The 24,629-nt window shown below is 33.2% G+C and overlaps 1 protein-coding gene across 2 annotated transcripts; it reads left to right on the top strand.

Annotated features, from left to right (window-relative positions):
• The first annotated feature begins 1,433 nt into the window (after positions 1 to 1,433).
• On the top strand, positions 1,434 to 24,249 carry LOC106460626 (zinc finger protein 239-like). Of its 2 annotated transcripts, none has more exons than XM_013920350.2 (5): positions 1,434 to 1,582; positions 8,574 to 8,807; positions 9,073 to 9,393; positions 19,820 to 20,082; positions 22,209 to 24,248. In XM_013920350.2, the coding sequence occupies exons 2-5, from the start codon at positions 8,793 to 8,795 to the stop codon at positions 22,762 to 22,764; spliced, it is 1,155 nt and encodes a 384-aa protein (XP_013775804.1). In that variant the 5' UTR covers positions 1,434 to 1,582; positions 8,574 to 8,792; the 3' UTR covers positions 22,765 to 24,248. The 2 variants fall into 2 exon arrangements, with proteins under 2 accessions (XP_013775804.1, XP_022243094.1); XM_022387386.1 differs by having other exon boundaries at positions 1,446 to 1,582; positions 9,140 to 9,393; positions 22,209 to 24,249.
• Positions 24,250 to 24,629: the final 380 nt, after the last annotated feature.

Raw genomic sequence — 24,629 nt, 5'->3', positions numbered from 1 at the left:
CTACAAGTACCAGGAAACGTTAGCAACAGTAGAAGGTAATTAGTTGAACTTATAGGCCTCGAGAAACTACAAGCAATAGTAGAGTATTTAGTTTCAACGTCCAGGTTCCAGGTAGCCTTCAAAACAATAAAAGTTATCCTTGCGTTGGAATGTACACTGAATAGTACTGTTGCGTCAGCGAAGCCACATGACTAGTGTCACGCCACGTTTCTAGAACTATCCTGTACCTTGGCGAATGCTCTAGTACTCTCTGACTGCAGATCAATTACTCACTGTCTACACACACATTATTCGTCACGTTGTCACCCTCTTTTATATACCAGACTACCCTATATCTAGTAAAGGTTATTGAGCACGTTCGTTGATATAGCGTTTGTTATAGAGCGACTGTTGGAGATAAGTGTATCGTAAAGTTGTATTCGGAAAGAATAAACCAGTTTTATTAAGTAAGGACTTGTGTCGCTAAAGTTTCGTCGGAACGAAGTTACGGAAAATTAATTAACAAACGGAGACACAACAGAGTTTTGTAGCTTTCCTGAGGAGATTCGTTACAAGCTAATCCTTAAAAACCATTTGTTTAAAATATCACGAATGTTTTATTGTCACGATGCATGTACAGAAATGATAGCACATGCTAAACTTTATAAGTAGAAGTGGTTTAAATTAATGGTTTAGGTGGTGCTAAATGTATCTTGACCAGTTGCCACTCTTAAATGTTTGTCGTATGGTGGCTTTATTGAATGTCAAGATGTCTTCCGAAAATCATCCAAGATTGCTGCTTTAATTATCACAGTTTAATCTATATTCTCTTATATCAACTAGACATAAGATAGGTAGAAAAACATTTCTGGGTTTAGAAAATCTTTTTATAAGATCTGAAACTCTATCTCGTGGCGGCCACGTGATTTCAGTATCGTAGCCATGATAAAATGAAAAAGGAGATAAGCGGTGTATTTCTCGTAGTTTTTTGTATGTCACACTTGGTAACAGTATATTTACTTTATAGTAAGGGCAAAGCGTGGCATAACTATTTATAAACTATGGATTTGCAAGTTCATCGTACTCCGCACTTTGAAGCCGTAATTGCGTTATAAGGGTGACGGTCAAATCACACTATTTTGTAAGACAAAAAAGTAGTCCAATAGTTGGCGGTTGGTGCTGTTGACCAACTGCATTCCCTGTAGCCTATCAGTTCAGAAGTAGTGCAGATTTCCTTTTAGCTTTGCTCCATTACCCAAAAACAAACAAGTCTTGATAGAAAAATATAATACAGTTATATGTTTGGTCTATTTTCTAGTGCTAAATAAATAAAGTTTACTCACTGCATTCTGTTTAAAAATGTCACGTTTAACTTACGTCAAAGATTATATAAAAATTACACAAACTTGTGCCGTAGCTATTTAATTCCTGAATCTTTTTTTTTTTTCTAGCACAACTGTCTGCAGTAGAATAGGTCATCCATTTTGGAAGGTTTAGTTAGGACGTGAAATATTAAAAGTAAAATGTCCGAGTGAACTGTCAAAGTGCTGTTTTTACAATGAAATTTATGAAGTATCAAGTATTAACGAGCAGCAGTGTTAACGTATGTAGCTCATCTTTATAAAACTCCAACTGTAAAGTGTAATGTAGAACATGTATAACGTTAAATCAACTTAAGTTAATATTATTAGACAGTTTTCAATATCATTGAACGTTACAAGAGATGAATAAAAATATTAAAGTTATTTTTTTATTCAATTTTTAGATTACAATACTGAGTTGAACTTGAACGCTACTAAAAATTTAGGCTTAGAAAATACGTAGAGTAAATCAAGTAAAGTAAAAGTTAGTCTGTCATTTAATTCAAATTTCAATCTCATTCGTGTTATTTAGATTCCAATGGGAAGGGAGAGAACAAACCCTTAATCTTATGGAAAGAGCTAGAGTAGTGGTTTACCATTTCTCATCTTCAGTTCTGTAAAGCCTAAGACGTTGTTTTAATTGAACTTTTTGCACTGAATAGGATTTTTTTTTTTTATTTTGCTAGTAAACATTGTGCAGTGTTATTCAGGTGAAAATAATAAGAGATTTCTCATTACACAAGTTCAGTCACTCTATTAGAAAAATAAAATTGCCTTAACTGGCTAGCTTTTTTTTTCCAAATCTCAAACTTATGTCCTTTTCTGCCAAAGGCCTTTATCCTATCATTACCCCCAAAAATCTTGTAACCTACAATAAGATTCCCTCTTACCCATCTTTTCTAAAGAGAAAATAGTTAAGAAATCTTAATCTATCCCTGTAAAATACCCTTCCAACTATGGAATCATCATAATATCTCTCCTGTGTGTCCATTCCAATAAATCAATATCCTTAGATGAGGAGAGATAAAATGTACACAGTATTTCAAGCAAGGTCTAATTAGTGATTTTTATAGAGAAATAATTACCTGTTTTGAATGGTAATCAATATATTTATAAATACATCCTAAAATTATACTTGCTTTACTACTAGTAACAGAGCATTGACTTGATGGCTTGAGTGATTTACCCACAAGTATGCCAAAATTATTTTCTTCACTCAAGCTACTAAGTGAGTTCTCATCTGTATTAAACATGGGATCCAAAATATGATGATCATAATGCCATAATTACATAGTACATATGATAATTAAAGGTCATTTACCAAATATTTATTTGCAATTTATTTTGTAATACCTTAATCCTCAATACAGCTGAAAATACAATATCCAAGAGTTTAATGTCATCACCAAACTTTATTTAGTTTACAGATTTTGTTTCTGTCAATACTGTAAATAAGAAAAAAAGTAAAGGCCCATGCACTGATTTTTGAGGTAATTGACTAGTAACAGTTGTTGCTGTATGCCATCCAACCACATTATGGTCAAATAAACTTTTTCCCAATACTACTGTAATATACTTAGCTAATCTTTTGTGTGACACTTTATCAAATTTTTTTTTTACCTTTAACATACTTAAAAATCTTGATAATAATTTTAATATTATTAACACACTCTTTCTTATGCACTCTTTTCGATTTTCTTTTTTTTAAACTTATCCCTGATTTTTTTTTCCTCCATAGCTCTGTAAATCTCCCAACCTGTTTGTAACTTAACTTCTTAAATTTGTGGCATTTATTATTGATATTTCTACTTTGTCTTTAGTAAGGAAATTAAGTTTGATCATTCCTGTTATCCTTTTCTGCTTTTTTTAGGAACAAGCTTATCTTGAATTAAAAGAAAATGTTGTTATTTCCAAGTTACCTTTTAATATGTATCCTTGTCATTAATGATAAATCTTGTCTCATGCCTCCATACTTGGCTTTCTGAAACTTATGAACTAGAATTTAATTTCTTTCTATCTCAACATGTTGCAAAACATCAAACCCAGTAATGCAATTATCACTCTTTCCCAAATTTTATCCTACTTTAACTCATGCAACCATATTTTAATTACTGGTTAAAAACAAATCTAAAATGGAAACCTATCATTCCCTAGGTATTTGAAGAACTTGTAGCATTCTGCCACAATTTAATTCTTCATATTTTTGTCGACACTAGACAGATGATACATAGTTGAACAGACTTGTTTAAACATTTGTTTAACAAGAAGTATAAGCTCAGAATGGTATATTCTTTCATTGGGGGTGTTTCTGTGGGCCAGACTAGTTTCGGAGAATTTCACTCCTCATCAGTGACTCTGGACACGACCACTGAATGAAACTTCAGACCAAACCAAGCATTTATAGTAGTGAGGTATTAAAATTCTTGTCCTAGTCTTTCTATTTTCCTCATTATGAATACTTTATCAGTATACTTTTAAGTAAAAAACATTACAAATTTAAATATTCAATATGATATTCTGTTCTTACAAAAATGCCTTTAATGAAGCAATACTTCAAAACAGGAAGTGAAAGATGATCAAAGAATGGGACTAGACAAATGATGAGAAAGTATAATATTCTTTAATTTACATTTTTGTTTCGTAATTTACCTGTTTTGCTTCTATATTAACTCAAACATTTTGTTATAAGATTAGTTAGGTTTATGTATTTATATACACATGGCTAAAAATTTATACTAATATATAAAATGTAATCCAATTACATCTAAGTATTATCAACTACAAGTAATAACTGCATGACTGTAAATTGCTGTACATTATTTTAATCATGCACAAAGTCTTGTTTAATCATGAATGACCTAATTTCTTTTCTTATCTGTGTAAACACAACATAATAGGGTTATTGCAACATACTGTTTACTATTATGTGAATAGCTGATATTAGTTTCATGAACAAATTATTTATTGATTGATGTGTTTTATAGCCAACTAGCAAAAACAATAACTAGTCAACATGGGCTGTAAAATATAATAGCTAGTAATAAATGCCCACATAACAGAAATTAGTTGTTTTTAATTGGACTCTCGCAGATCAGTGGAATATGCTCTTTGGTACATCCACTGTTTTTTCTTACTTGTTTATCTCCATTTTTTCAGCTCTCACTATCATGGTGGCTTAAACTTTTCTGTTTCACTCTAAGCATCCATCTCACATGGACTTACACTTTTTAACAGATGCCCCTTTAGCCTGATGGGGTGCAGTTCTGGATACTTTCACCATTTTAGGTGTCTTGTCTCCTGTAGAGTGGTTTTTCCACATTAATGTCCTTGTTTTGTGATCAGTGAGCCTGCCACCACCTTTTGTTGCAGTTATCTGGACATTGTGTTTTGATATGTTTCTACAAATCTGCTGTCATTTCATACATCAACTAACAGGAATGTACTCATTTTTGTATCATCTGCTTTCTTGTTCTCGAGTCCCTTTTATGGGCTCATGACAACAATATCAGCATGTTGGTCTTCCATGTTCTGGGAGCTTTAAATTTAGTGGTGGATTGGTTGTCTTGCATGGACCAAGTCCTTCCAACAAAGTGGTCCTTGTATCTCCTGGTGTTTCTATGTGGATGTTTTCCTACTTTGGAATTTTTCCTATGGATGCATTCATGACTCCTCTATCCACCACACTTCCACTTTTTTTGGTCATCAATCCTAGACTCAGGCTCTGGTAGTATTCCCTCTGATTCTAGTTTGGTGCACCCTCTGTGTATGCCTATTCTACTCTTCACCTTCTTCCCATGGTGCTATCCTTAATTCACAGCACCCCATGCCAATTTTGGCTAACTCACTTGTGGTTTCTGTACTTTTACCTCTTTGTGGTCCTGGAGCCTCTTTTTTCTTTTCCCTTGAAGGTCCCTTTATACATCAGCCTTAGATATCCATTTTTCACTATGATGTTTGATGTCATCATCTTTACCAGTGGCTTTTGTCCAGCTTCTTGCAAGAAGGACAGGTGTTTCTTGTAAAGTAGCCCCTTTTCTTGTTCACTCTTGTTGGCCATCTGCCCTTGCATTTTACCACAGTAATTAAATTGCTAATTGATGCTGGTTGAGTTTCCAGGTTATCTGATTCTTCCTCAGCTCACTTTTTTTTTTTTACCTGACTTTATTGTGGGTGGTCTATCTGTTTCTACAATTGCTAGTTAAATAGCAGCTTTATCAATAACCTTTCATTTTTTCCCTGCCATTCTCTTTTAGTTTATCTAGTTCTTACAGACTTCATCCAAGCCTTTCTAACTAATTATCTTTCTCATCCAGTTTCTCTTCCTGAATGGAACCTCTGTTTAATTCTCAGGACCTTTATATTTTACATTGAACCTTTGGCTACCTGTTTCCTACACCATCTTTCTCATAAGACATATATTCTTCTTTCATATACGGTATGTCGCTCTGATATTTTTACCTTGGATGCCTCCTGCGCATTTTAACACAGGGATAGATTGATTTTTTTTCCAGACTACTTCTTCCTCATCAAGACTTAGGCTTTTGGGTGGATGAATGAATGTTTTCTCAAATTACTTCTCTTTCTTCTCTGTATTATTTATCCTTCATTGTCATATTCAAGCATATTTCTGTTGTTTTGTTCACACTTTCTCCTTTTGAGGTCATCACCATTACCTTATTTTGCCATGGGATTTCTATTCTTGTGACTTATCTCCTTCTACCTCACTGAGTTAAACAATTCATATGACTTGTCTATTCTTGTATGGTATGGAAGATGTCTCCTTTCATCTTTCTTTGTCACCTCCAATCAAGTTCATCATTTTCCAGCTTCTCTTTCTTCCACCTCTGGGTTTCATCTCCCTTCAGTTACCATTCTCCAATTTTCCCAGTGGGATCTAAAGAGTTGAGTTGTTGATTGTTTCTTACAGCTTCTAAAAAAAAAATATATATATATATACACACACACACTAGAGACAATGTAACCCATCATGTGGCAGGTGTTGCCTCAAAGGGAATGCTTCTTCAAAATCTGCAGAACTATGTTGGCACTACATATATTTCACTTCCAAGCCGTACTGCTACTTTGAAACAGAAAAAAAAGGACTGGCTCTAGTTCCCCGCTCACACACTTAGTTGATTCCTGTTGTCCCTATTTGCAGTAACCCATTGCATAGTCTTTCAGTATGGGGTTTTATGCAAATGGCAAACTATTCTTGTTTGGCTCACACACCTGTCTTGTATTCTTCCCTATGCAAATTCCTTTCTCCTCTTTTCTTCTAGTGAAGTGGGAGAACCCTAGCTTCCCCAGTACCAAGCTGCTATGGAGATCGATATGGTAGTTGTAATCTTGCTGGTATGAGACCAAGTGAACACACCCATCAATTGAACTCAGCCTTGTGCCTGCTTAGTCTATTAAGTTTATCCCATAAGTATTTCTTATACACTGAATGGAAGTCAAATATAAGATATGAAAGTGTCCTCCTTTTATTTTTGGTAGGTTAGTAGAGAGCTAATTGGCAGGTGCCTGAGGATTATAGAGTTGTTAATGCTACTTTTATTTTTAAAGAAAGGATTGTCCTGAAAATTGTTGGCCAGTTAGTCTCATCTTATTAATAATAAGGTTCTAAAGCATTAATAAAAGAATTAAAAAAATTAACTAAGAAGTATCATAAAATGAGAGCTATCACAGATTTGCCTATAGGAAAATTTTGCTTTACTAACCTGTTAACTTTTTTGAGGATATTACATGTTATCTGGATGATGGAAAGGGTGTGGACTTGGTATACTTTTCAAAAGGATTTTTATAATGTGCCACACAGAAGATTAGCTAAGATCAAGCAGAGGTTTGGTAAATATTAGTTAATTGGATTGAAGGGTAGCTGGGTGAAAGCATAAAGTTGCTTTTAATGGAGTGTAGCCAAGCTGGGCTCTTGTTACTATAGTGATATGTCTCAGGGGGCAATGAATGGGATTTTGCTTTTTCTTATTTACATTAATGACCCTGATAGAGGAATAATTAGTAAAGTTTGACGATGACATTAAACTGTCAGTTATCATATTTCTAGCTGTATTGAAGATGTTGAGGTACTATAGAATGACTTGGATCAATTGGTAAATTGGTCAAATAGTTGGTAAATGGACTTTAATTAAAGTTAAAGCATTTGGGTTTTCATAATTTGGATAATACATGTAAAAGCTTGACTGAAGAAAAGGATCTTGGTATAGTGATACATAAGTTATGCAATTAATCAAGGCAATGTAATGTTTGTGCTAATAAAACTAATTGAATTTATATACATATTAAGTATAATCCGAAAGAGGTATTATCTTTTTATACAAATCATTGGATAGGCTTTACATGGAAAATTGTGAAAAGTTTTGGTATTTTTATTTGAGAAAGGGTATCAACTTATTGGTTCAGAAGAGGACTACTAGTATGATTCCAAATAAGGAAGGAGTATATTATGGCAGTAAGTTATTTTATTTTCACAGGAGAAAAAAAGGATAAGAGGTGATATGATTAAAATGTACAAGATTGTCTAGAGGATCAATAGAATAAATGTTTTTGTGCTGAAATTCTGAAGAAGATAGGATGAGAGGACACAAGTGTAAGATTTGGAAGAAACAGGCTAGGCTCAAGTTAAGACAATTTTATTTTTTCAACAAGGTGATTAGCTTATGGAATGAGTTGCCATTGGTAATATAGGCTATTATATTACAAGAGTTTAAGAATGACATGCGTTTGCAGGGGAACCTATGAAAGGTAGAAGTAGTCTTCATATCTTTTAAACATATTATTGGTGTATAATAATTCTTTTTTATAGAAAAATATCTTAAAATATTTTTCCCATGATCATCATCAGGAATAGTGTTTTGCAAAAATTTAGGGCTCAGCTGTATGTTTGAAATAATGAATCATAATCACTTACTAAGAAGTCCTTTTATGCACAGATGTGTAAGTTTTGGATGTGTTGTATAAATTAATTTATGAAGAGTTTGTGTCTAAATAATTTAAAATTAATCATGACTCACTGAATTCACCTTTTTAAGTATTTGTATATGCAAGTATATATTTTATATTATTTACTGTTATTTAAATTAGCAGATACACAATTTGTTATTAGAAAGCATACAAGTGAATATAATTTTAATTGTATTATTGAAATTGATATTTATGCTATTAATTCTCTGGACTTTTTTTTTAATCCTTGTCATGTTACACAATCAAAAATAGCAATGATGTCTCGAAAGCAGTTCTGCTGTCAAATGTGTAAACAGGTTTACCACAGTAAAGTGAAACTTCAAGCTCACATTAAAACTCATTTGGTGCCAGAATCTGGGTTTCAAGATGCCAAAAATAAAGATTCAGGTGCTGCATGTAGACATTTGAAAAAGGAACTGATATTTGAAATTTGCAGACAAGAATTTAGCAGTGCTTTTTCTCTCAAAAAGCATGAAAATGCAGCAGGTAATATTATTCAAATGATTGTTGAAATATAATTTTCTATACACGTTAAAAATATACAGAGCTAGTTTAATGTTACAGTTGTGCAAGTTGCAATTTCAAATTATGTTTGATATTATGCCATATTCTATGTAAATCAATATAATCAAGTTTATTTTTATTCAAAAATAAGTTCTTTGTTTAGTGGCTTTTTAATTTTTTTAACAAAAAATGCTGAAGTATATTGAGATTTCATATTTTAAATTTTCTACTTAACTGATAAATTTAGGAAAATGTAAAAGAAATAGAACAAGACATAGTTGAAATCTCCCAAGATGATAGAGCTATTCCTTTAGAGGATGATACAAATCAAGATACTGAAAAGGAACAAATGAGAGGGAAGATTGCTACCCGTTTTAAGTCTTTATTCAATGAAACAATATTCAGTGCAAAACAAGAAACCATAATAAGGCAGTACCAGTGTCATATGTGTAAAAAATACTTCAGTCGCAAGTATAATCTTGACCGTCATCTTCATTTGACTCCATGTTCTGACCAACCTGTTGAAAGACATAGCTGTCAACTGTGTGAAAAAAGCTACACTCGTAAGGTATGTGACTTTAGATCAAGACTTGAGAAGCAACTGCTTAATATATTTTTTTCCTATCTCAATTTTGGTTTATCTCAGGCAATGTACTTTAAGTACTTCTTTTGCTATATTAGATTGCAAACAAGCAACAACCGTTGCTTACAGTTATTGTATTTGATCCTTTGCTTACCATAAGGACATGTATAGTATGCCCATTATTTCTATTCCGAGTAACCATATGGATGTATTTGGATAAGAGTTTTTCAAAGTGAGTCTAATGATATATGGTTTATAGGGTCTTTTCCTTCAAATTGTTGGACATACAAGGCTGGTTAGTTTAAGAGTTATTATTTAGTTTATTTGGCGATTTAGTATTTTATAGTTATTTAGTTTTAGTAACAAAAGTGTTAAAAGTTAATTATTTTAAAAGTGATAACTGTGCCATGTTTCATTACATAGTATCCCTCAGCAGGACAGCAGTAAGTCTTTGGATTTACAACGCCAGTATTGGGGGTTCGATTCCCCTCGATGAACACATCAGATAGCCAGATGTGGCTTTTTATAAGAAAACACATGTTACATAACTCTGTATGAATTGTGCATTGAGTATGCAGTTTAATTGTTGTACTAGGCTTTAGTAATATTTTTGACGTCACCTTACTCAAAACTTCCAAATTTTTCTAGTTGTAATATTTTTGTCACTAGAGGGCTAAATACTTCTCGATTTTTCTGTTTTGTGTTAGATACAGAAAGGAAGTTAAGAAAGCAAGTTAAGTGAGAGATAGTTAGACAGATGTAGACTGAGTGATTGACAGTTTAGTTGTGATGGGTGATTTCTAAAGACATTAGTAAGAAGTTAAGTCAGAAAAAGTGAAGTAAGTTAGTGAAAGTGAAGTTAGAGTATGTGATTATTAGTTTAGCTATAATGGGCAATATTTAAAGTGAGTTTCACAATGGTACTGTAATAATAGAGATAAAAAATAATAATTTGTCTTGTCAAAGGGTCTGCTTGTTTGTTTGAAGTTAAGCACAAAGCTACACAATGGGCTATCTGTGCTCTGCCCACCACAGGCATTGAAACCCGGCTTTTAGCGTTTTAAGTCTGCAGACATACTGCTGTGCCACTGGGAGGCTTGTCAAAGGATGTTATAAAGTAATTGAATCCACCTGTGCAGACTGATGAAAAGGAAACAATTATTTGAAGTTATGGGTACAACTGTGGTAATCCACAGGGTAGTGTAAGTGAATCTATCACAGATTGTGCAGTAAGAACAGAGTAGAGAAAAATAATTAGTCTTATCAATTGAGTTCTAAAGTAACTGAACTAATTTGTTTAAGAGCTTTGGATACAACTGTGATAACCTATAGTGTAAAGAATTTTTGTACATAAGTTGGACTTGTTTTGAATATATTATATATATATATATATATATTAATTTATTGCCAACAAGTCATAGACACCTACTGAAAAGAATACCAGCCCACATTTGTCAAACCTACCAGGATTATACAGTGGTAACTGGCAGTGAAAGAATATGTGAACGACAGTGGAAATAAGTAGGCCTATGTACGCACAATGGTAGTGGTGGAAAAAATAGTGTAGAGATGATAATCATGGTATATAATAATATCAACAGATTTTGATAATTGGACTCAAAGAGGTGAGCATCTTGGGCTAAAAGATAGTGAATTACAATAGTTTGTTGAACAACAACAAGAACTAGGGAGAGAAGAGTGGCAACAGAAGAGGGAGGAGGAGAGATAAAGAAGAGAGGAAGAAAGATTAAAAGAAGAAAAGGAGAGAGAAAGACTGAAAGAAGAAAAGTAGAGAGAGGAGAGACTGTAAATAGAGAGAATAAGAGCACAAATTGAGAAAGAAGAAAAGGAGAGAGAGAGAGAGAAGACTGAAAGAAGAAAAGTAGAGAGAGAGGAGAGACTAGTAAATAGAGAGAATAAGAGCACACAAATTTAGAAAGAAGAAAGGAGAGAGAGAGAAGACTAGAAAGAAGAAAAGTAGAGAGAGAGAGAGGAGAGACTAAATAGAGAGAATAAGAGCACAAATTGAGAAAGAAGAAAAGGAGAGAGAGAGAAAGACTGAAAGAAGAAAAGTAGAGAGAGAGGAGAGACTGTAAATAGAGAGAATAAAAGCACAAATTGAAAAAGAAGAAAAGGAGAGAGAGAGGAGAGACTGTAAATAGAGAGAATAAAAGCACAAATTGAGAAAGAAGAAAAGGAGAGAGAATGACAGTCTTGAAAAATTTTCAATAAACTTTATGTTAGTGCTTCTAGAAATACTTAAAATAAAAACACAAACATACATTAACTTTTGAATTATAACTGTAAGTTCCAACAAGGTACATTACTTCCACTCACATACACAGCTATTCTCATTCAGTGCTGCCCTCTCTTTGCAAAAATGTTTTTGCCTGCCACAAGCCTTTCATTCCAATGGTTAACTGATTTTCACATGCAGACTATCATGTGACGAACCTTCACCAATAGAAGCGTCACACACCCACGTGACTCATGTGACTCCCCCTATGTTATTTTACTTATCTTGGGCAGTGTTCATGTTCAGATGTTTAGTTTTTGCTCGCTTCAAGTTTTGTTAATATTCATATTGATTTACTCTTTTCGAGTTTACCATTTATTATCCAATAATACTGATTTGTTACTTATTCCAAAGTGGAATTAATTTATATTTCGACCTAGTTACAGAACTTAGTCATTGATTACAAACTTTTTATGCTTTATATTTCTTTTTACCAACACAGTTGTGTTTGGTTATTCATTTTGAATCATGAATTCAGAAGTTCAGGTTACCACTTTGGAGATTATACTTGGCAATTATATGTCAAGAGATTGTTTGTTATTTGAACCATCCTTTTTCTCCTGATGTTGTCCAGTTTCCTCCTGAACATACCGAATCTGTTCGGGATTGTGACGGATTTATTATTCTATATTTATTTTAATATCGATGTTTGTTTAAATTAAGTATATATTTGGAAATGTACATAATGTATACTGTTAAATATGAATTGCGAAACTCACGCCTATTCTCTTAAGTTGTAGAAGATTCTCATGTGTAAGAATCAACAATATATGTGTGTACGTAAATGCTAGTGTAGCTCTGTATTGTTACGTAATCTGAATTTTCGAGGAACTTTCCACATGGCTATAAATATAACCAACGTGCTGCACCTAAAAAAACAGTATATATATTATTCGTGTGCTATCAACTTTGGAAGCTATAACTGTGATTGTTATAATGCTTATTAATCGGAAACTTCAGATATAATGACCAGGAACGTTTATAAATTTCGAACATTACAAACCATTTAACTTCAGTGGATTCACATCAGACATTAGTAATGTTATGAAAACATTACCTAACGTCACCGGGCTTTGGATGAGTTTGTTTTAGCCTACCATCAAGCTCATTTCCATTCCATGATTCTCAGCACCTGGTTCCTTAATCAATTCGCCTCGAGTGCACTACCCCATTGTTGTGGGTCACAGTGGGTGCACTTGTTGATTGCTTTGCTTCTTCCTCTTGCGCTACTCCTCAATGTTTTTATGTTAAGGATGTTGCTGCATTTTGGGTGGTTCCAGTCTTTTTTGATTTGTTTGCGACATAGCACATTACATTTTTCGTGCTTGTATTCGTCCAGAGGTCTGGTTCCTGGTTCATTATATATGTGTTTGTATGTATGTGTATATATATATATGTATGATATACCTCTCTTCTCACATGTGCCCTATTCACAGATTGATGGTGGGATTTCTCCTTCCAGTCAGCTGAACTTGAGGTGAAGAAGGTATGATCCTCTTTCATACCCCCCACATGAATGTTGTTTCCTGGCAGTCAACTTTTGGATGCAGTTGGCTTGCCATGTACAGTTTGTTGCACCCTAGCCACTCTATACCTTGGGGCACATCCCTTAATTTACCCACGTTCCGTTCATAAGAGAGATTGAAATTATTATATGTTGAGGTTCAAATCACTGTCCAATTTGTCTTCTCTCCCATTGGGATGTGCTCCTCACAATTTTCTGACCCGATCCACACTTTTTTTACACCTGGGTGAAGAGTATATTTGGTACAGAAGTGGTGTGGTCTCCCACATATAATCCTCTTATTAGTGGGTTTGTTTGCTAGGGTGTCCTTTGAACACTTTCAGAAGATGTTTCTACTTTCTCCCTTGCACCAGTCCCTCCATCTGTTCAATGTGGGATTCTAGCTATGTATGTGAGCAGAAGTAAGGTTCCTTGTCTGAAGTTATAATTTTCTTATACTGAACATTTCTGACAGATACTTACTTCTACTCACACTTCCCACCCTTCCTCCCCATTGTCAATTGGTGCTTCAGTATCTGCCTAAACTTGAAGTTATAGTTAGGTAGAATAGCATAGAGGGAGTCACATGACTTATGTGGGTGTATGGTGTTTCTCTTGATGGAGGTTTGTTGCATGATAGTTTGAAAGCGAGAATCAGTTAAACCATGTGAATTGAGGGGTGCGTGGGAATAAAAGTCTTGTGACATGTGAAAAAAATTTTGCATTTAGAGGGCAACTATGAATGAGAATAGCTATGTATGTGAGCGGAAGTAAGTACCTGTTTGAAATACATTTTCAGTACAGGAAAATTATAACTTTCATTAGTTTATAGTAGAAACTTTATACATCTAAACATATTTATTACATTCTCCACAAAAAAAAAGTCAACATTAAATTATTACCTTCATTTTAAATATTTCAGCTTAATAACTTTGCCAATTCAGAGAACAAAGACAGCTTTTAGTTTCAAAATACATCATGAATGTGGAGGGGTAAATCCTCAGACTTTGTGGGCTGTATGAGCCAGAACCATGTTTTATGTAAAAGTAATCTTATTGATGAGTTGCTTTAAATCAACATCCAAATGCTATAATATTAAGAAACAAACAAACACTTTTGGGATCTTCTAGGATGGTATACTGCCTTGTACCAAGTTCATTTGCCATCCACTTCTACTAAGGACTTATGGCCAGCTCTTTTTCTCCAATGGTCAGTTTTTTTGGGGGGTTACTCCTGTGGCTATCTGTGATGTTCCATTCAATTTTTTTTTTGTTCTCGTTTGTCTCATTCTGAGCCATTGCATTCTTTATTCATGTTGTATGTCTGGCATTAGTCATGTATTCTAGATGCTGACCTCAAGCACTTCTTGGTTCTTACCCGTTTTACTGTGTTGTTGTTCATCACAATCTGATGGGTCATTTCTCCAGGACTGTTGATGCCCAAGGTAGTTGTTTAATGTTCTTATATCCACATTCTTATTTTTCATCTCTTGTGTTGCTGTCTTAGGTTTGTTCATCACAGGGTTGGGTACCAGTTTCACGCCATATCTTTCGACCTTGTTCCAGATCTGCAGTCTTTTGTTGGGTGGTCAGTTTTACTTCATGATGGTGTGGAAATGTATTTATATTACAACTTGGTAGTCTGGCTTCTGTTAGCTCATTCCATACTGGAGTTGTCACAACATACCCATCTGCTTCTTACCCACACAGCACAGATGGTTGGATTTTCCAGGTGGAGAAGTCTCTCCTATTACCTTCCTAACATTCTTGTCTTTTTAGGGTGTCTTTTTCAATACCTAACTCTGTCAGACACATACTTCTCCTCTTTGACTGCTTTTGATAGTTTTCAGTTATCCATGCCATTACTGTTAACTATTTTACTGCTAGCGAGGTTCTATCATGTTGGGGGTTATGGCTTCTATGGAAGCACTTATTCCCTTGGGTCTGGCACATATGCAATCTCGTTAGGGGACACTGCATGACCCATGGAATCTTGATAGGGTTCCTTTGGATTGCCCTTGTATCCTTCCTCTTTTCCTTTTTGGATGATATATGTTGGTAGTCAAACAAAGCCCCCATGTCATTGAGACCACTTCATTCCCTTTGTCCAGATTTGTTTCTCTTCCCTGATGCTTACCTCTGGGGTTGGGGGTATGGATCAATCAGCATGAGGCTTCAGGACAATGGTATATGGCCAGTAGGTCTTACCATGTTCACATCCTGGAACTTTTGGCAGTCTAATGTGCTTTGGTTCACTTTCTTCCTATTGTCAGAATTCGACTAATCATGATTTGATGGTGGTGGCTTATATAATTCACCAAGGAGGCACCCATTCTAATTCCCTTTGTGGTTGACCTTGTATCTCCCTTTTTTGGCCCACACATTTGATGTATGTATCCTAGTATGTCATGTTTCGGATGCTTTCAACCTTGTTGCGGATCACCTTTCCAGTCCCAACATACTTTATCCCATGAATGGTCTTTTGATCTTCAAAATGTTCTGGTAGCTCTGACTCCAGTGTGGTACTTCTCAGCAGGTTACATTTGCATCTTTTCTCAATTCCAAGTTACCTCTTTTTCTTTCTTTTTTTTTGGTCTTCAGTTCCTCATTCACTTGCCCTGGTTGTCCATTTGTTTAGACAGGATTGGACAAGTTTATACCTTTATTTTATTATCCTGTCAATCATCTTCCCCAGATTATTTTGTTCATCCTTGCCACTCTGTGTCAGGTTTTTCTGATTGCTTCTTCCTGGCCAGCACAGATCTGGTTTTCTCAGCTGCTTCAGCTCAATCTTTTTTGTTTGTATTGGATTGATTTTTCTTAACCTAAACTTTGGTGACTCATGTGGCATGTTCTTTTTTTTTCATCATTTTTGTTTTATTCCATCTCCCACCTTTATTCCCAGTTGGATCCAGATAACCTTCTATGTCCCATATTTGCTCTTAGTTGCTTAATTGCCTTCAATGCTTTTTTCTGTTAGTTCCCTTTCCCACAGTTTTATTCTTTGGCACCACTCCCCAGTTTGTGACTTTTTTCTTCCTTCCTTACTAATTGGATTCAGCTTTTGATTCAATTGGCCTTTTCTTCCTTGTCTCCTTTTTCCTTGTGATCAATTCCTGGTGTCTTTGCTTTGATTATGCACCGTCCCTCTTACGTGCATCTCACCTTCATTGTATGTTGGAGATACTTCTTCCATCATGCACTGGGACTACACCTCATACGTTTATCTCCCATTATCTGCTTTGGGTAGCTGTTTCTTCCTCGTCGGGGTACCGTCTTCCACCTGTTGCCATCCTTCACTCTTTAGTGAGACTGTGAATGGGTAAAGATACCTTTTTGTATATATATATATGTTATTTTTCAGGAGCATGTCCCTTTTTTTCCTTTTGGATCCTGCTTTGTGGCAAGTGGTTCCTGTCCAGGTACACCTAAACCAGTCAAATTTGCATTGTAAGGCCATAATTACTTAAAAGTTATAATTTCTATGGCCACTAAATGCACACTGTTGAGATGGGGTGTTCCACAAGATCTCTTGTAGGTTTTCCTCAGGATATATTTGCTTCATTGATATGCCTGTTCCGGATTGTACTTACCCATGGACTTCATCGGTAAAGCAGAAGATAGCTTCCCTTTTCCCTGCCATGCCTTTGATTGAATAAATCAGATATTGTCTGATTTTCAAAACAGAATTTTTGTGGTTACCCATTGCACTGTCTCTGGTGTTGATGTTTCTTTGGACTCTCCACTGCATTTTCTCCCCCCTTTTTCTTCCAGTGGAGTACTGGAGTCCTTACCACTCTCCAGTTCCAAGCCAGTAGCCCATGAGAGTATCTTCCTGAATATGATAGTGATATACAATACAAAAAATAATTAATCCAATCAATTGAGAATAGGGCTGTTGTGTTCTGCTGATGTAGATGACGTGATGTCCTCCAATCTGTTGCTCCAACTTTGAATGGGTCTATCCAAGGGGTTGTTATAGCTTTGGAGTGAGCCCTCAAAATTGCAGTTCACCTCCTCGATTGAGATCCTTCATCCTACCTCCACATGGATGTCAGTTCCCAGTGACTGGGTTTTGGATTCAGAGCAGCACCAATCAACATAAGTCCTCACACATGTATTATTGGTGTCTCTGTTCCCTTATTGAATTGGCCTCATGTTCATTGCTAATGTGTTGTGGGTCACAGTGGATGAACATGTCAAGTGGGTTGCTACAGTTGTTCCTCTTGCACTACCACTCAAAGATTTCCATATACCAAGGATGATACTGCACTGGAGGTGCTCTTCGATTGCTTTCGAAGGGTGTTTCTTTCTTTCCCTTGCACTGGTCCATCCACCTATTCATTTTGGGATTCTAGTTTATCTGTGAGAGGAGGTAAGTTATCATATCAGAAGTTATAATTTTCTTATACTGAAAATGTATTTCCGATAGGTACTTACCTTCTTTCACACTTCTCACCCTTTCTCATCTCTGAAAACCGGTACTTCCATTTTCTGCCAAAACTCGAATTTATAGTTCAGTAGAATCAAATGAGGGAGTCATGCATCAGCAGGGTGTGTTGCACTCCTGTTGGTGGAGGGTTGTTGCATGATGATTTACAAGCGAGTTGCAGTTGAACCATGTTGATCTTGGAGTATATGGGAGCTCTAGGCTTGTGGCATGGGAAAATAATTTTGCATATAGAGTGCAGCACTGATTGAGAATAGCTATATCTGTGATAGGAGGTAAGTACCTATTGGAAATGTATTTTCAGTATAGGAAAATTATAACTTTAGACTTCATTAAAATAAGAATATAATTTGAAACTTTCAAGTCATTCATTATTTTTTTATTTATCAGGAGAATTTTGAAAGATATATTTTTAGTCAGTGGTTTCTTCTGTTTTCTGCTTATTCTTTCTTAAAGTTTGTGAATAAATTTCATCATAATCAAAAGCTTTATGATCTTGAAGTTTTGAAATTTTTTTTAAAATCAGTATTCTGATATATGGAGAAATATATATTAAAATCTAATCATTCCGAAAATGTAACACGTTTCAAAGGGAAAGATGTTCCTTATGCTGCTTAACTAACAGTAAGTTAGTTCGCAATATCTACAGTGCCCGTGAAAATATATCAATCAAAAACAAAATGTTTCTTAAAATTTTGTCTCCAGTTTTGATCAGAAATGTCTAGTTTGCTACATGAATTTCATAATCTTCATTTAATTTTGTGTAAACTTAACACTTCTCATTCATTTTATCTTATGTTTCCTTATCAATCTGTTTCATAATATGTTTTTAGTTGGACTTCAGTACTTTTTTCTAAAGGATGTGTTCCTGTTGATGTGGTTAAAACATAAGTAACAATATTCCAGGGTTTAAATAAGAGCATTCTGTCTGTTCCTTAATTATTCAAAGTTTAGTCATGTCATCTTTCTACATATCAACTGTATATCTAGTTTTTATTCAGATATCAAAAGTATTAAAATTGTGATAATCAATCCAGAACAGTCTTATTACTGAGAATTTTCTCCTCAGAAATAGAAACAAAGTTAAAAAAACTTGGATCTATCTTAGTGATCGTTTGACATGTTGGATAAGAAAACCATCTTGTACTACCTTCAAGGACTCATTTTTCTCCCTAAAACAAATAGGAAAAAAAAGACTACCATAATCGAATATTTGAATATTTTTTTATATATTGTTTCTTTTCGTATTATTTTTAATATAAACATTTGTAAAAAAAAAAAGAAAATTTGATAGTTGAATAAGGAATAATGTATTGTACGGTTTTAATGTTTGTCAGCAGCTAACTTTAATAAGTAGTAAGTTATTTTCCAAATGAAAGATAATCTATACAACCGAATCATATGTTGTTAAATGTATGTAGTGAGCAGCAGTAAAGGAGTGAATATTGACTAGAACAGGCTAGAACATTTTGCAAATATAACTTTAAGTCTTTTTTCTTTCCTATAGATTTTACTGAACAGTGCCATATGTTAAGTGGTCTTGTATGTAGAATACTTGGACAAAAAAATAAACTGACTCTTTTCTAATATAACATTATAAACTACATAATCTACATTTAATTTATATAAACCAAAGGTAAGTATTCATTTATTTAAACAGATGTCACTTTTCTTTCAAATACTGAAATTATGCAATTCCATCCCCATTAATGTGATCACATTACTAAAATGTTTTTAGTGTTTAGATTTCATGTTTTAAACTGTACATATGTAAACACTTTTCCAATATGAAATTTGGTTTTATGTACATATGACAGGCCATTAACCTAATTTGTTATATGTGTTTGCATGGGTATGTTGTGTGTCTTTTCATCTACCATTGAATGTGCAAATATTTTTTAAATTTTTTAATATTTTGTAGTAAATTGGAACATAAATGTAAGTATTCCAATAATCTTTGTTGGCAGAGGATACTTCATTAACCTGGTTCTGGAAGTCTAAGAATCTTTGTGAGGATTTTTTAAAATAAGTTTGGTTGAATTCAACTATTCAAGATTTATATCATTTTTTTTATTCATGCACCTTAAAGGCAATTTTTATATTGTTTAAAAGTTACTGAACCAATTTACTTCACTTCATAATGATTTTTTTTTCTTGCACAGGAAAAACTTAGGGAACATCTGAGGCATCACAATGGAGAAATATCCCGTCAAACTTTACGCCATAAAAAGTACAAATGTGATTACTGTGACAAGCACTTCCATGGTATTTCCTTATTAACAGTGCATGTGAGAACTCACACTGGAGAAAAACCTTTTGATTGTGATTTATGTTCTAAATCCTTTCCATCAATGGGTGCTCTAACTAGGCATAGACGCACTCATACTGGAGAAAAACCCTATGAGTGTTCTGAGTGTGGACTTAAGTAAGATGGGTGTAATTTTTATTTTTTCAAAGATATTGCTAATAGCTTAAATTTGAATTATTATTTCTGCATTTTCAGAAGTTTTTTGATACATGTACTGTATATAATTATTAAATAATCTCATATATTCTGGAAGGTACACAGTTGTAAGGTAGCTCCAGAATCTCGTAAACTTCAAAAATCTTTAATAATTTTAATTATAACTTCTAGTTATAGATATGAAGTATGTGTGACGTTATATGTTTTAATATTTAAACATAAAACATTCTAAAACAAAATTTAAATTCAAAGTACAACCCTCTTGAAAGCTTATATCTCATGGGAATGTTTCTAATTTTTTAATATTTTGGAATAATGGTGCAAAAAAAAAAATCTTTGGATTGGACATTTTTGGATAGAATAGAAAATTTTTAACTACCCAAAAATGCTTAGTTCTTTGAATTTTCTACCCCATTAGAATTATTCTTAAGAAATTTAATAAGTTCTCCATCTGGCCAGGAGATATAAGATTTCAACAGGTTTGATTTCAGGCTTTGCTTTGGAATATTTTTGTGTTTAAAAATACTAATCAATTAAAAAGTTTTGTGAGATTATGAAACTGGTAGTAGTAATTCAAAACTTTCTTTGTAAATAACATCAGTATGCCAGAATTTTCTAGTTTCTACTTTGTGAATGTTTCTTTTATGAGTTTGATAAACACATGTATATTTAGTAAATATTTATTGAAAAGTTCATTGAATTACTTTTTACTTGTATTACTGTAGGATTGTAAATTGTAACAGTTTTAAAACTGTTATATTTAATACCACCAAAGAAATGACTGAATTGTATTGCAACTTCAGGATGCTTAATATTAGTAAATGCTTAGGGAGGTATATCAGATATATATAACTATTAGGAAGGCTTCCTTTTTTTAGTTACATTTGTTACCACCAGAGAAATAACTGAATTATACTGGAACTTCAGGATTCTTAAAATTACCAAATGCTTAGGGAGTTTATCAGCTCAGTGTTGGCCTCAGGAAGTTCCAAAGCTGGAATTTGAATATTTTCAAGTTATTATATTAAAATACAAATAATAATAAAAAATAAAAACTTTTCAGTGGTATTAATTCTGTCTTTGGTTTTTACAACTATTTCTAATGAGATTTCTAGCTAAAACCAAACACATATACTTCTACAAATATTTTGCCACCTGGAACAAGCAGCAGCATTTACATTTGGTATTAGGTTCAAAAATATCATTTAACATGAAACAAGAATAATAAGTAAAATAAAACAAAGTTTTCTTGAAACTTAGATGTAAATTATATTTTTTTAAGAAAGTTTAAACCAAAATTTTCAATTTATATATGTCTTTAGTAAGAATTTAGGTTTTTGCATTCATTTCTAGAAAATATGGTATGTTTTGAATCTCTTACATTTGTCCATTAAGGATTTTCTTATTAATCTTGATATTTTTGGTGGAATGTCAAAGTTAAAAAGACAGTGTGATTTTAGCATGGTAACAGTCTAGAAATATAACATTGTTTAAAAAGTGGAATTCTGTATAAGAGAGAAAAAGTTGAGTATTTTGGTCATATAACCTACATCAGGTCAAAAGAGTAACATGCAGTATTAAATAGGGGTAATTTTCTGGTGTGTATGGAATAGAACCAGTGAAACAGGATATAAGCATTTAAAGAAGAGAAACTTTTAATTATAATGTACTCACAGTTAGAAACTAGAACCAAGTAGTGATGACAGGAGTTTGATTACAAGGATAGGATAACAAAGATACCAATAGGAAAACCAAAAATATGAAAATAGTAATAAGTGAATACACTGTATATTTCAATGAAATCTGCTTTCTGATTCTGTATTGAATTGTATTGCATTTAGTGCTAAATTCACTGTGGAAGGGAACTGCTTTTTATAATGTGTGAGAATTGCATATTTATCTGTGGTATTTTTTAAACTTTGTTTTATAGATTACAACTTAAAAGTCCACTGGAAAATTTTGTTCATAAACTTTTAAGTTTTGAAAAATAATTTATAATGCTTTGCATTGAAAATCAAAATTGGTTTTTAGAATGATTTTTTTTTGCTATTGTGTAAATCAATAATTAGTCATCTTTTTTCCAACAGATTTTCTTTGAACAGAACACTGAATCGTCATATTCAAATTCACACTGGAGTGCGGCCTTACAAATGCCAGTATTGTGGTAAAGAGTTCATTCAGTCTGGTAACTTAAAAGCTCATTTGTTCTACCACACTGGTGATAATGGTTTCCAATGTGAAGCTTGTGGAAAAACTTTCAATCGTAAAGCTCATTTGCAAATGCATATCCGATATGTTCATGAAAAAATTAAACCTTTTGAATGCCCTGAATGTGGGAAATGTTTTACCCGTAAAGAAGATATGACGCGCCATTTTACTTTGCATACTGGTGAAAAACCTCACCAGTGTCCAACCTGTATGAAAAGGTTTGCTATTAAACGAGCCTTGCAGATTCACCTGCTAACTCATAAGAAAGAAGAACCACGCTCTTGCTATGAGTGTGGACGAGCCTTCATTCGGAAGGACTGTTATTTGCGTCATGTTAGAGAACGTCACCGTGATCGCTTGGAAAAAGTTCTGATGGAGGAAAAGGCAGGCAAAAACAATGCAACCCTTTCAGGAGGTCAGCAAAACACAAATTAACCAAAAAAACTTCCTGATCTAGTGTTTTTTTAGTTCTTAGTTTTGTGAATCATGGTGCTGTTCTCAAGAGATATGCAAGATGAGTCAGTGAATGTGTACTCTTGTCATCCAATTTCTGCTCATACCTTAATAAATCATGATCATGTTAATGTCTCATTTAACTTTCTGCAAGAAGATTTCAAGCTGAATTTTACTTCTTTTATTCATTATAATGCTGACAGGACCTTACTAATAATACAAGAGCTTTATTTGTAAAATGATTATATATTTCTTTAGCTTAATCATGGCAGAAACACCAGAAATAAATCAGCTACGTCTGTTCAAGTTAAGAACTGTCATACATTTCGACTCCTACTAGTGGCTACTAAATGTTATATATGTGCTATTACCAAAACTGATGTACAACATTTATTAGTGATTGAGGAAGATACTAGCTGGTGTCAAAGCATAAGACAGGTTTTAACTATTTTTTTTTAATTTGAACAGTTGTAACTGAATATTTGGTTGGTGCTTCAACAAGCATTTATTTTTCACAAACTTTTAACCATTTGATGTAATATATATTTCTTATTTTTCAAATCATTCCAATGAATAAATCATTGGTTTGATATACCAAATGTTCTAATCTTCATAGTTATTTTAATGTAATCATTTCTAATAATTTTTCTGAAAATTATTTTTTGGAATTAATGTGCCTTATAACTGTCTTCCAGTCATTTTGAAAGTTTGAAGAGCTAATACAGTTTAGGTATATTTTTATTAGATTTGAAAGTCTCTTCACTTTTATATTATACAGACAGATGTAGAGCTTTTACAGTTGGTGAAGGTTTTGTTTGTTATTTGTTGTTTTCATGCCAAGGATTAAGTAAATAAGTGACTGTTCAATAAAAGTATTAGTTGCCAATTATTTTAATTTTTACCAATTGTTTTACAGCTTTTGTAATTAAATGACATTATAGAAATTAATTTTGTCCCTGATTTTTTATTCAGGCTGATTCTTTTCTTCTTATGTATGTGTTACATTGCTTATACTTTTTATTTATTGTATAAAACACTTATTGAAAACAAATGAAAATGGTTTTAGCATATTGGTTCTAATTTATCAGTTAAGTGGCTTTTGGAACATAATTTTAAGTAATTAAAAGGAAGTATTAGACATTTATGATTCTTAGAAAATATTTTTATGATATGTAAATTCTCTGTGTTTGGTGATTGACTACATGTTTTTCTTATAATAGTATGTTTTTATTTTGATATATATCTGCATATGATGATCTGAATACGATAAAAAAAAAGGTACAAAGAACCAGATAGTGTGTTGGGAGACATTTTATTTGATAAAAATTTGTAAATGTTGTTTTCTGTCATGGCCTTCTACATCCCCATAGACCTGCCTGCTTGTACCACCTCTCTCTTTCTTAAATGATAATTTTTTTAAATATGACAAGGATCACAAAAATATTAATATAAATATATATGTTTTTGGGATGTGTAACTTACGCTACGTTTTAAATATGACAAGGATCACAAAAATATTAATATAAATATATATGTTTTTGGGATGTGTAACTTACGCTACGTCTAACTTCTTCATGCAACATTATAGTATTAAAATATATAAAAAAAAATAATATTACAAATGTATAAGTACATTAATAGGAGGCTTCCAATAATTTAATCTTCTTTTTTTGTGTGTTTGAAGCCTTATCATTTTCTTTATGTCTTTATTAGCTAATTCCCTTTTTTAAGTTATCACAATGTTTTTTTCTATGTAGATTTTGCAAAAAATGACATTCTTCTGATAATTGGTACCATTTAAAGCATCCCACTGTCTTAATTCCATCATGTATTATTCTTTGGTTTAC

The sequence above is a fragment of the Limulus polyphemus genome, unplaced genomic scaffold, assembly GCF_000517525.1.
Source record: "Limulus polyphemus unplaced genomic scaffold, Limulus_polyphemus-2.1.2 Scaffold805, whole genome shotgun sequence".
Lineage (NCBI taxonomy): Eukaryota > Metazoa > Arthropoda > Merostomata > Xiphosura > Limulidae > Limulus > Limulus polyphemus.
The sequence above is the reverse complement of the archived record's forward strand: the minus strand, read 5'-3'. Positions and strand labels throughout refer to the sequence as shown.

Bases quoted from the DNA above. Each gene is read 5' to 3' on its own strand.
- LOC106460626 (XM_022387386.1), top strand. From the start codon at position 8,576: ATGATGTCTCGAAAGCAGTTCTGCTGTCAAATGTGTAAACAGGTTTAC. The intron at 9,394-19,819 runs GTATGTGACTTT...TTTCTTGCACAG, and splicing joins AAAAAAGCTACACTCGTAAG to GAAAAACTTAGGGAACATCT. The intron at 20,083-22,208 runs GTAAGATGGGTG...TTTTTCCAACAG, and splicing joins TGTTCTGAGTGTGGACTTAA to ATTTTCTTTGAACAGAACAC.